Source organism: Macrosteles quadrilineatus, unplaced genomic scaffold (genome assembly GCF_028750875.1).
Source record: "Macrosteles quadrilineatus isolate MER2022 unplaced genomic scaffold, UCM_ALF_1.0 Scaffold_1__1_contigs__length_201487025, whole genome shotgun sequence".
Taxonomy (NCBI): Eukaryota; Metazoa; Arthropoda; class Insecta; order Hemiptera; family Cicadellidae; genus Macrosteles; species Macrosteles quadrilineatus.
The window spans coordinates 120,876,747-120,890,111 of NW_026542594.1; the positions used below are offsets into that span (position 1 = coordinate 120,876,747).

Here is a 13,365-nt window from a genome sequence, read left to right on the forward strand (position 1 = left end):
ACAAATACTCATCTCTGTAGAAATAGTACATGACTGTGAAGGGAAATGTATTGGAATTAAAGGTAATTATAAAGTCCCCATCTTAAATAATTGATTGATTGATTGATATAATTCAAAGTTACAGTTGATTTGCATCAGAATTTTTGTAATAACTAAATAACTAAATTAACTAAATGTTGATAAAATAATACAGGGTGAATAAAAAGTCAAGAACCCCCCCATCTAATATTTTTGTAAGTAAATATACAGAGATATCCTTTTGATGGTCGTGCAATCCTAGCACGAAGTTTCGTTTTATGATTTTGAAAATTTTGAGTGTACCACGAAAATGGGGATTTTTGGGGCAACTCAAAATTTTCAAACGTAAACCCCATCTAAGTGACACTCATTTTGATGAGTTTATAAAAACTTAAAGAATGGTGAGAACCAAAGTTCGCTAACTCTTCTCTATCCAAAATGGCAGCACATCCAAAGTAAAATTTTGTCTACTCTTTTATTGATTTTCTTGTGTAATAGAGTAATTTTCCCTCCCCCTCTAATTTGTTCTTAATTAAATATTACTGAGTTATCCTTTAGATGGTCATGCAGCTTTGGCAGGAAGTTTCATTTGATGATTTTCAAAATTTTGAGTGCCCCCAAAATGGGGTACATTGGGGGCAAATTAAAATTTTGAAATGTAAACCCCCTTCAAGTGACACCTCATTTTGAAGTGTTTACAAAAGCTTAAATAATTGTGAAAACCAGAATTCACTATCTCTTCTCTATCCAAAATGGTAGCCAATATTACCTATATTCTAATATTACAACCCCCAAACAACACACATACATAAAAGTTATGTGAGTTATGTTATGTGGTTCATAAGCTGTGTCTGCCTGTAATATATATACTGTACTAGCTGTAACCCGCGGGCTTTGCCCCGTTTAACTTCTTAATTTTCAAGATGATCTCGTTCGCATGGCTCAATCACGTCCTGGTTGAAGTTCGTTCGCTACGCTCACTCACCTTTTGGTTGCAAATTAGCTGTTGTCATAAATGTAAAAGAAATAATAGTGCTGCACCCTGTTGGTAATCCTTGTAACTTTAATGCTATTGAACATCATAGAACAGAACCAACTTGTTTAATTGAAACAGCTGTTAAGATTCATTAATTCCATTTCTCATAAGGTTAACATGGGAAACTCCAGAGCCACTGGGGCGGAGCCGATTGGACGGATCACGAAATTGATGGTGTATAAACCTATTCCATGAAATTCTACACGTATGTACCAAGTTTCGTGGCAATCGGTTCAGCGGTGTCTGAGTTTATCACTGCCAAACAAATATATATATATATACAAACATCCTCTTTTATACTTATAGATCTTGAAATCCAACAGAAGGATTTTGACTAAATTTTGGAATTAATGACTTAGAGCCCTAAACACAATATTGGTTACAACCACTAACTCAGGTAAATTCGTATTTCACTACACAACTTGTTACATTTACAAATTTTACATTGGCCTTATGGGTGACCATGTTGGTTGAACAAAATAACAAGTAAAAATTAAACAAAAGACTTGACACATGTGTTTATATCAAGCCATCCACAGTACTGTATATAGGTCGGCCGCTTGGAAAGCGACCTCTTCGTGGCATTGGTGCGAGAGAGAAATACCGAGCTATGGGAGTGAGACAGTCTATGGCTCTACCCCCACTCGGCTGCCGCCCGCACCCCTCCTATTGGCCGTTTTCACACTGCACGACACGACAATGGCACGTCACCGACACGGCACTGCCCTGGTGTTGTGGGAGTTGGAATCCTGTGTTACCAAATGGAACTGCTTACACACACACCGACACGGCAGTTCCGTGCCGGTGCTGTGTCGTGCAGTGTGAAAACGGCCATTGGCAGAGATGGGGAACATACCCTCCCTCGCCGTTACCTCCCCTACATGCGCTAAGAATCCTCGCGCAGGTCGCTATCTATCCGGCCGACCTATAACAAATTATGAAATACAGTACAAAGTGATAATCATTAGTAGTTGATGTAACTATTGGCAAAGATTACACGATATAGGGGAAAATAGAGCAAGTCAGTGTTGATAAGTGATGAGTGTTTCGTGTTGGTACCGTTGTTTCACTTTTATTTAAGGATAGATTTTTAAAAATTTTTATGCACTTTTTTATATTTTAAATAATTTGGACAGCCGTTAATAAGTTTAAATTCCATTGGAACTTAAATAATAAATGCCAAAATTAGTTGTAAAAACGGTATTTCCTTTATATTGCTTTTAAAATCAAAATAAACTATATCAAGCCATGGCTCGGTCCCCCAGTACTTATTAATTATTTCTTCCATTACATTGATGTTTCTAATTTTTTTATGTGTAGACTTCAATACATTTGACTGACACGGGCTACCATTTGGGATAGAGAAGAGATAGTGAACTCTGGTTTTCACCATTCTTTAAGTTTATGTAAACACTTCAAAATGAGGTGTTACTTGAAGGGAGTTTACATTTTAAAATGTTTAGTTGCCCCCAAATTCCCTTATTTTGGGATGACACTAAAAATTTTCAAAATCATAATAGGGAACTTTCTGCTATGATTGTATGACCACCGTAAGGATATCTCTGTATATTTACTTATAAAATATTAGATGGGGGTGTCTTGACTTGTTATTCACACTGTATAAACTTAACTTAAACTGAGTTTATGTTCTGTGCATAGTTATTAGGGCGTGATGTTGTGTGAAAACAATTTGTCAAAAAGATTGTAATGTGATTATTGTTCAGTAAACTTGAACCATTTCATATAATATAACACTATGTTTTCTTCAATGTACAATATCTTTTCCTTGCAACATGTGTTCTTAATCAAATTAAATTATTATATTGTTAACATATGTTGTATTCAAAAATGTAAATAAATCTGAGTTCTTGTTCTTTTGTAACCATTAAAAGTGTGTTCATTTTCTCTCTCTCATATTCATTAACACGTTCGCTACCAAAATTATATGGAATTTACGTTCGCATAGACCAGTGACGCAATTGTGCGTCGACTCGTTTCTCACAATAGACCACCGACGCATATTTGCGTCAGCTGGTCACATTGAAATAGACTAACGACGCACATTTGCGTCGGTGTTCTAATGTTATTAAACAGCGTATTTCTTAGCAACGGTCTATTTTAAAGTCCGGATTTTATCGTATCGGTCTAGAGGGATATCTGCCGCAAATGTGCGTTGCTTGGTCTGTGGATATGACGATTGGTTACGTCACACAACAGTTGGCAACATTGTTTTTTACATTGTGTATTCCGCGACATCACAGAACAGATGTAAACGTTATAACCTTTGGCTAGTGTTTAGTGGAGTTTCTTTATTTGTTTGTGTAAAAGCTTGAAACAACCAAATTTACGACGACGCTTACGTGCGTCGCCTGGTCTATTGAAACGAAAATGTAATCTTTTTAACTGGATTTCATTAAATAGACTGACCGACGCATATATGCGGCGTTTTAAAATTTGCTCATAACGAAAAATAAAAACAATATTTATTGCTTACTAATTCACTTAAGGTTATTATGAAGTCAATTAGTCCATTTAAACGATATTTCTCTTTTGGTCTGTCGGCAATGTTATTCCTATATCACTTGGTCCGTAAGGAACGTCATGATCATTCCTTTTAGTCTGTAGGAGTGACCGGAGCGACGCAAATGTGCGTCGCTCGGTAGCGAACGTGTTAATCTCAATATCTCCATATCTCTACATATTATCCCTCTGGTCCTTCGAACTAATTATCATTAAACCCCTTTCTCATTTCTATTCCCATTTTTCAATCATTCCCTATAATTTTAATAACCATTCCCTACAAATCATTCAATTATTAGTGTTATTTCTAACAGATGGAATTGGGTTATGAAGTTCTCCTACAATCTCAAATTTCATATTTAAATTAGCTTAGCTGATTTCCTTGAAACAGGTAGTTTTTGTCATGAGGATTAATGATCAAAGCAATTATTATATAATTTTTGAATAAATTTATTTTTTATGATACTAAAGCTTAAATTATGTTTCAATCACTTATAACATGAATGGAAACTCAGGATGCCCATCAGCCAAACTGGAACAAAATAAAACATAAAATTTAAAGAGCTATAATATAATATTTTGAATATATTTCACAAAAGGTGATACATTTCAATTGATTTTAATATACTCGGTCACAATATTTAAAGAAATAAATTGAGTTTCCCTTTACCCAGGAAATGTTCATAGTTTTTCTTTTATCTATTCCAGCCTATAATTGAAATGTAATTACAAAATTGTTGAAGAATTGTTGAATTCCTGTGACACATTCACTCTAAAACAGTTTTTTTTTTAATTTGTTCAAGCATTAACTTACCCTTTAAAAAAAGAAAAGTCTACGATCCTTCCAGCTTCGCCTTTGTCAAGCTTCTTCAGAGCTGACATATCTTCTTGCTCCAATTTGAAATCAAATATCTGTTGACATTTCCACCAAAATTTTAATACTAGCTAATATGCTACCAATTTTTTGAAAGGGTGTTTTTTTTTAGCTCAACCTAAATTATTAAAAATTGCTAATTACTAAAAGTATTGTGAGACACATTCAATGACAAAACAAGCTTGTAATATGTTGGTATCCCTGTTTTCTTTACTTCATTGTCAAGCAGCTGATATGCATTGTTGCATAGTTATCTGGCTTAGGCAAAAGTCTGGAACCCCCCAGTTAACTTTGTAACGCGTTGCAGTAGGAAAACCAAACTCGGCACATATTTACATCATAAGAAATTGCACTTTATCATCAAAGTTACAACTTTGCCCCAGTCCCCAAAAGGGGTCATTTTGGGGCAGCCCCAAATTTTCAAATGTAAACACCTATCATGTGAACCCTCATTTTAAAGGGTTTATCAAGAGAAATTGAATGGCGCAAACCAGAGGTCAATATCGGGACACTAATCAAAATGGCAGCAATTTTAATTATTTAAGGGAAGCAGTGCGTGAAAATGCTCAAAAAATTAACTTTTATTAAATTATGACAAAATATTGTGTATTTTGTGCTGTTTAAGAAAATATATAACACTTTATACTTGGATATTTTCTTACATAAGAAGGAATCTTTAATCCTCCTTTAAGATAAATTAAGGAAACTACCCATTTTCCCGGGTTTTCCTGATTTACTAAGCTTGTCATAGTATTATCTTCAATCAAACTGCATATTTGCATTTAGGATAAAAAACTGAACAATTTGAGTACCCATAGTCTAATATTGTAAATAAAAATAATTTTCCCGGATTTTTGAAAGAGGGCCCTTCTGGATTTTACCGAGCCTGCCCTTCAAGGGTTCAAATGTGAATTTCCGAAAGTTAGTTTTAATAAGTTTAGGTACCATTCTAAAGAAAACTACTTAACTAATCAAGCCCAAATTTTACACAATACTTCCTGTTACCTTGGTGAATAATTTTATGCATTTTTAGAATGTTACCATTAATTTTACTTTAAAAATAAATTGTTTATTATAAAAAAAAAACTATTAAAAATTAGTAATTTTTATTAAATTTTATATTTTAAAAACTATACCTAATTTCTTGTTTATATAGCATGAAATCATAGAAAACAATCTAAGGAATGAATATAAAAAAATTTAAGTCAATATCTCTAACGGTTTTAAAAATAAATGTACCTATCTTATCACATGTTTTCCCATAAGAATAACATGGGAGTGGTATTCGCACACTGCTCCCCTTAAGATGAGCAAGCAAGATAAAGTCTGGACACCCCCAGTTAACTTTAAAAATTTAATATTTTAATACTGACCAAAAGGTCAATTTTCTTTTTTTATAAAGGTATGCTGAGTTTAGTTTTTCTGCTATAACCTGTTAAATTTTAATAGGTGATATTTCAAAATGACAGCCATTTTGATTAGGGGTGCGATATTGACCTCTAGTTTGGGCCATTTAATTTGTCTTAAGAAACCCTTTAAAATGAGGGGTCACATGATAGGTGTTTACATTTGAAAATTTGGGGCTGCTCCCAAAATACCCCATTTTGGGGGCTGGGGAAAAGTTGTATCTTTGATGAAAAAATGCATTTTTTATGTTGTAAACATGTGCCGAGTTTGGTTTTTCCACTGCCACACGTTAAAAAGTTAACTAGGGGTGTCCAGACTTTATCTTGCTTACTCATCTTAAATTAAAATGGCTGTCATTTTGTGACGCTTGCGTCACAGCTGAGCCGCTATCAACCGTTGCAATCCGCTTTAGTCGTGTACACTGGAGGGAGTAGGGAAGGGGTAGAATAAGAAAAATATAAAAGTAATATAAGTAATGTACAGAGTTTTCGAAAAAGGATTTATTAGACGTGTGATAGGAATTTTTTAACACAAACAGTTACCAAAACCCCGGAAGTCCCCCAGGTCAAATGACACATTTTTTACATGGTTCAAATACAAGCATTGGGTGATTCAATGATCAAAAGATTAAATTATTACACTACAAACACATCACAATGTCCCTTAGTCATAAACAGATCATTTGGGATATCAGGAGCTAACATTCACGAAGTAAAACAATTTTTAAAGATACAGAAAATCAAATTTGAAACACATTCCTTTGTTAATTTTCTTAGGTACCAATGATATTTTTAGGGAAAATGATAGCAACAAAATGTGTATCCAATTCAAATCCTTGTTAAAATTCATTAGGAGAAATTCCCCAGGTATTACAATGATAATAGTACAACTTCCGACGTACCCCAGAGCAAAATTCACACCTTCCAAAATAAATCAGATTTAACAGTTTAACGTGTTTTCAAGCACATTGAATAATGAAAGTACTAGATTTTTTTCAATGCAGAATATGTTACACGATGAGAAAGACTTTCATAAATTTTATAGCCACAATGGTAGGATAGACGGCATTCATTTGAATGATAGAGGAAACCAAAAATTTGTGTTTAATTTAGTCAATTTCCTGACGTAAACAAATAGCATAAAAGGAGTAGCGAAAATGTATCAAATCAAATGATTGTTTATTTGTTGTGATAATAGAATGAATGTTATTTAGGTTTTTATTGTGGTAATTAATTAATAGAGGTATTGAATTAATGGTTATTTATTTATGTGAATTATTGGAAAAAAGTAAATTATAAGATAGGAGAGTGATAAATAATGAACAGTCTCATTTTGTGAATAAATTTATAAGCGACAAAAGTAAATATGTTTGAGCCGTCTAAGGTACAATATCCGTGGGACAGCCGTCCATCACCAGGTGTATCTTGGATCGAAAAACTAAATGCGCAGCAGGCGATAAGCCAATGTAGGGAATGGGACATTGTGCCAGCAGATACATTGGAATTAAATAGAGGAATTTTAAAAAAGTCATATCAGAGTCACACAATCTCTTGACGTAAATGAGTCAAACTCAGACTCAACGTCCGCGACAAACAAAGAAACACCAATAGATCTAATCGGCGTTGGTAAAAAAGCAGGAACAGAGCCAAATCAAACGGCGACAGCTTCTCCCCGCGACCAGGAATCAGAGCATAATGAATCGCACCCCGGACAGTCAACCAACGAAAGCATTAATAGGCCGACAGGCACACCTCAAGCGATCGACTGGATGGCAATTGTTCAGTCAACGGCAGCGGTGGTGGGACAAAACATCGCAGCCGCGTTAGCTATAAGTAGTCGCGAAGTCAACCGTGAACCGACAGCGTCGACTAGCGCACCCCGCGTACTATATGACATGGTAGCGGCGTTAGACAGATGTACAGGTGCAGATGGTCAAACGTTATTAAAATTTCCGATAGGAGTCAAACAGATTTTTGAATTGTCACTAACCGAAGAGAAACAAACCTTAGTACCTAGCTATTTTGCCAAAAACAGACGGTCAGTTAAGGTCACTGTGGGTGTCAGCCATATCCAATAATGTAGCATACTCCAGTTTGTACAACCAAATCGTAGAAACGTTTTTCCCAAACAGGGCAAAGCAGCAATTAATCGTGAATTCAGTATACCGCACTCAGGGGCAAAATGAACCACTAAGTGAATTCATAACAAGCGTACAAAACTCTGCCAGAATTTTACTGGATTCTAGTGTGAATTTACTGGATGTAATTCTAACAGGGATGAATCCATCAAGTCGAGCCAGTTTGGCGGGATTTCCGGCCCCAAGATCGGTAGAGGAATTACTACACTTAGTACCACGAATGGAAGTAATTAGAGGGTCAGCGTGTGAGACAGATAGGTCAAACAATGAAAATCGACGACCAGATCATTTTGTTCCAAATAGGCCGCGTTGGCATGTTAGGAGTGGGGACTCAAATCAGACGTGGAGGTGCCAACAGAATGGAAATGTCAGAGCGAACCAGGTTCCATTTGGACAAGCGCGTTTCCCGTATAGGCCCAATTCATTACAATACGGCGCGAATCGACCAAATGGCGATCAGATGTTTAGGTCGCACCGGATGCATCAACCGCAACGTCCATTTTGGCAACAACCGACACAGCTTCAAAACACATCAAAATAGATCGAGTGAGCAGTATCAAACTCACAGGCACACACAACCGGGCAATGTTCAAAAGTCAAACTTCAACCGGGGGCGGCAATAGGCGCGATCCGCCCTCGGAAATGTCAAAGCGCTGATTCAAACGCGGAGCAAAGTATTATAAATAATAACAAATCCAAAAATGCTCCAAGAATTCCCAAATTACATTTGTGTTCAATTCCGGTTAAATTGGGTAACTTCACTATTAAAGCATTAGTGGACACAGGTAGTTCTTACACAATAGTTTCACAGGAGTTTTTTCAAAAAATTAGGAATCTCAAATCAGTGTTAAAATCCATAGAGCAAACCAACAACTTGGCAGTAGCGGTAACAGGAGATAAAATTATATTTTTAAATAAAGCAAATTTGCACTTTAAAATATCTCTATTATCTTGGAACCATCACTTTATGGTCGCACCCAAACTACCAGTGGAAGTAATATTAGGTTCAGATTTCTTACACAAATCAAAGGGGGTAATAAATATGAAAGAATTTAAACTAAAGTAACCTTCCCTTATGGTTCAGGTCATTCAATGGCAATTACTCCGAACGACGACATTAATCACACAGAATCGCCATTTAAAGTAGGTGAACAACTTAATCAAGAACAGATGCACATTATCAAGACACAGTCAATGTAGCATTAAGGAAGACATTAACACAACTCAAACATCCGAAAAGCACCAAAGCCCTCAGAAGTACAGTGGTGACCGTCGCTCTGGCCCGCCGCTGGAATGCCCATGAGCACCACGGAGCCACGCCACGAGGCACCGCACTGGATAACGCGAATCCAAAGGCACCACCACTGTCACCGAGTACCCAATGTCCGGCGCGACCACTAAGGGTGGCACCACCCGAAACCCTGCCTTCCCACCTTACCAAAAAAATTTTTGTTTCAAGCCGGGGAGGTTGTGACACTCGCGTCACAGCTGAGCCACTATCAACCGGTGCAATCCGCTTTAGTGCGTACACTGGAGGGAGTAGGGAAGGGGTAGAATAAGAAGGGCAGTCGGCAGTCGTCACCTGGAACTACTGGAGAGATTACGTCGTCGAGGAATGGAAATGAGACCGATAAGTTATAGTGTTAAGTTTAATTATTAGATTTATATCAATCATGTTCTAATTCTTTTCAGTAAAGGGGGGGGGGGACTAAGGGGTTAGGGATTCTATCATTAATTAAATATTTATATTATGTAAACTGAGATAACCGTACCTTTCAGGCCCATAAGGCGCGAAGGGAGTTTTTTAGCTTATTCTTATTTATTAGTATAATTGGTTGAATGCATTACTAAATTTAGATCATCAAAATGGCTGTGATATAGATGTGGCTTGGCTCAGTTATTTAGTTAAGTTAAATAAAATATTCTGACTTAGAATGGTAGCACGCACGGGAAATCTCTGAATTTAATTGAGCCTCAAATCGATCCTATGAGCCCAGTACCGCTACACATTTTAAATAGGGGTGTGATATTAACCTCTGGTTTGCGCCATTCAATTTCTATTGATAAACGCTTTAAAATGAGGAGTCACATGATAGGTGTTTACATTTGAAAATTTGGGGCTGCCCCCAAAATACCCCCTTTTGGGGACTGGGGCAAAGTTGTAACTTTGATAAAAAAGTGCAATTTATTATGTTGTAAATATGTGCAGAGTTTGGTTTTCCTACTGCAACACGTTAAAAAGTTAACTGGGGGGTTCCAGACTTTTGCCTAACCCTGTATGAGATTAAGTGTTATAGGGAAATTATCTATATATTAATACACAAGCAGTTTTCTTTTCACAGTCATAACTCGATAACGGCTGGACGGATTCTAACGTTTGAGGTGTCAAATTAAAGGTGTTTTCAGGTAAATGTGCAAATACTAAAAAAAGAATATTAAGAAAAGGCATAATTTAAGTACAGTTAAGGGTTAAAGTTTCGGAATGGTGCCGCTATATCCGTCAACATTGGATCAAACCATAGACAAATAGAATAAATATAGACTGCAAGGAAGGTTCCGGCGCCTCCAGTGAGCATACAAGAATTGAGAACAAGATGCAAATGAACACTGTCATATGCTTAAATAATCAGATGATTATTGTTGTTTTTTTTTTTTTGTTATTGTTTACATTTATCTTTTGAATTGAATTAGTTCTAGAATAAAGTTTTACCAATTAATTTACGTGTATTTAGTATATTTATGAAGATATATCAATGGCGACGAGTGATAAAAGTGAAAATGAAACTAGAAAAAAAAAACAACAATAATCATCTGATTTGATACTGAAACAGCTGATGAGGACACACCATTCGGCGACAGGACAATCTCCATACTTGCTTATGTTTGGAAGAAACATAAGAACCGAAATGGACTTAATGGTTGAGACTAAACCTACCCTGCAAAATAAATGTCAAGTTATAACTAGAAGAAGTTTCTCAAAGGGACAAGGTGTATTGATGAGAAATTACTCAAACGTCTCAGGAGAAAAGTGGTCAACAGGAACAATCGAAAGGCCGCTTGGGCATGTGATGTACCTCGTTAAATCAGAAGACGGGCGGTTATTTAAGAGACACTGCGACCAACTAAGAGCAGCTTAATTGGGGGGAGGATTGTCATATGCTTAAATAATCAGATGATTATTGTTGTTTTTTTTTTTGTTATTGTTTACATTTATCTTTTGAATTGAATTAGTTCTAGAATAAAGTTTTACCAATTAATTTACGTGTATTTTGTATATTTATGAAGATATATCAAACACCTTGGAAATGCTACCAGACAGGATGGTGAAGATCACAGATCTAGAAAAACCATACAATGTCAACATTGTTGACAGGGATGCCTGGGACAAGGGTGAACCTGAATACATGAAAAGGGGGATCACTTGGTATACGTATGGCTCGAAAAAGCCAACGGGCACGGGGGCTGGAATATATGGAGTCAGACCCAATGCGCAGTTCTGCGTAAGCCTGGGAAAAATGGCCACTGTATTCCAGGCAGAAGTTGTTGCCCTGTCAGAGTGTGCAAGAGTGTGTTTGAAGCGCGGTCTTATAGGCCACACTGTATACATGAACTCGGACAAAAAGCAGCACTAATGGCACTTGACAGTTTTGACTTTACCTCCAAGGCTGTATGGGACTGTCATCAGGCCATGAAAGCCCTGAAAAAGAACAACAGGATCATCCTTAGTTGGGTTCCAGGGCACAAAGGTATTGCTGGCAATGAGGGAGCTGACAAGTGGGCAAACAAAGGAGCTGAAAGCCCGCTCATGGGTCCAGAGCCGACGTGTGGCATTGCTTACAGCACAGCACGGAGAGCTGTTCGCTAGTGGATGGGCATAGAACATCGAAGGAACTGGGAAAGAACAGAAGGAAATGTACAGTCAAAGAGAATGCTGCAGGCACCTACAGATGCGATAGCGGCAGATGCCCTTGGGCTGAGTAGGAAGACCCTGCGGAAGGTGGTTGGCTTTATTAGCGGCCATTGGGTATTCCGTGGACATTTACACAAGATGGGAATTCAAGTTGAAAGTCTCTTATGTAGGAAATGTGGAGAGGAGGAGGAGTCACCATTCCACGTGATATTTATGTGCCCAGCCCTACAAGGTCTGCGCATGAGAGCCCTTGGCCTATCGACTGGAGATCAAAGGGAAGAACGGGTCACCATAGTCAAAAGGATCTCATGGTTCACAAAGGACCTGGGATTTGACAAAGAATGAGGACCTGTGAATGAGGGTGCACAATAAGCTTTTCTAGCTGCACTGCAATCCCATGGTTACTTGAAGCCTGGCCCTCTATAAAAAAAAAAGGTTCCGGTGCCCATCGCTAGGAGATGCCACATAGTTACAGCGCACACTGCTGCAGTGTCTGGTTGGTAGCATACGGCTCTTGCGCTCCTCGTCTGCAGCGGTGAGCGCCGTAACTACACAGCACTCCTAGCGGTGGGCGCCGGAACATAATTGCAATGCTGCCGGTCTTTATTCGTTCTATTTGTCTATGATCAAACTCAATTCACTTTGTTTACAACTAAACATATGGACATGGTATGAATTAGTTCTTAATGTTAACCCCAGACTGCAGGACCTTATTCTTCCAGAGCAAAGCCGGTGTTATAACTTTAACATATTTTTCCTAAGTCTGGTTCATAAATAAAGTACTTTACATTTGTATTTCCTAGCAAGACTTGACAACAAATTGTTTGTAACAGTTGAATTGATTTACCTTACGTTATATTTTACTGAATTATTATGCTGTTTTGGTTACAGTTCGGTAATGTTTAAAAGTGCTTTATTTTATGTACGAGATTGAAAGAGGAAACCAACAGAGCATTAAATAAAATGTTATCAAAAAAATAATGAAATCTTATGGGTGAAATGGGGTGACATCTTGAAAACACCTACATATTTAAGACTCCACCAATCTTTTAAGATTGTGGCAGAATTTTGTAGGGAAGAGAGCTCCGAGGAGTTAAGTGAGATTCTTATGTACATTATAATACCCCCGCCGCAGCAAACCTGCAGACTTAGCGAATTTCCATTTGCCTGATTGGATTTACACTAAAATGTCTCCTTAAAAATATCACATTTATTCCCTATTTAAACAGAATTAGTTTAATAAATACTTAGGTTTGCTGCAACAGGGAGAGTAAAAAAGTTTTTTTTTAATGTAAAATGTTAAAAGGTACTGTAGTTTAGTAAGAAATTAATGTATTTTCCAAATTTGATCAAAATATATTCATAAACAAGCAAACTACAACAGTTTACTTATTCTCCATAAGAATAACATGGGAATTTAAAATTACAATTTTTTTTAAATTTTCTCCGTAACAATTAGGCGC

General features: G+C 36.9%; 1 protein-coding gene across 1 annotated transcript in view; it reads right to left on the reverse strand.

Annotated features, from left to right (window-relative positions):
- Nucleotides 1-4,008: 4,008 nt before the first annotated feature.
- LOC128982808 (1,5-anhydro-D-fructose reductase) overlaps nt 4,009-13,365 on the reverse strand; it is a 38,503-nt gene continuing 29,146 nt past the window's right edge. The window contains exons 6-7 of the mRNA XM_054401824.1: nt 4,389-4,486; nt 4,009-4,106 (exon numbers count right to left, since the gene is read on the reverse strand). Of these exons, the coding sequence (XP_054257799.1) occupies nt 4,067-4,106; nt 4,389-4,486 (138 nt within the window). The 3' untranslated portion in view covers nt 4,009-4,066. The remainder of the gene's footprint in view (nt 4,107-4,388; nt 4,487-13,365) is intronic.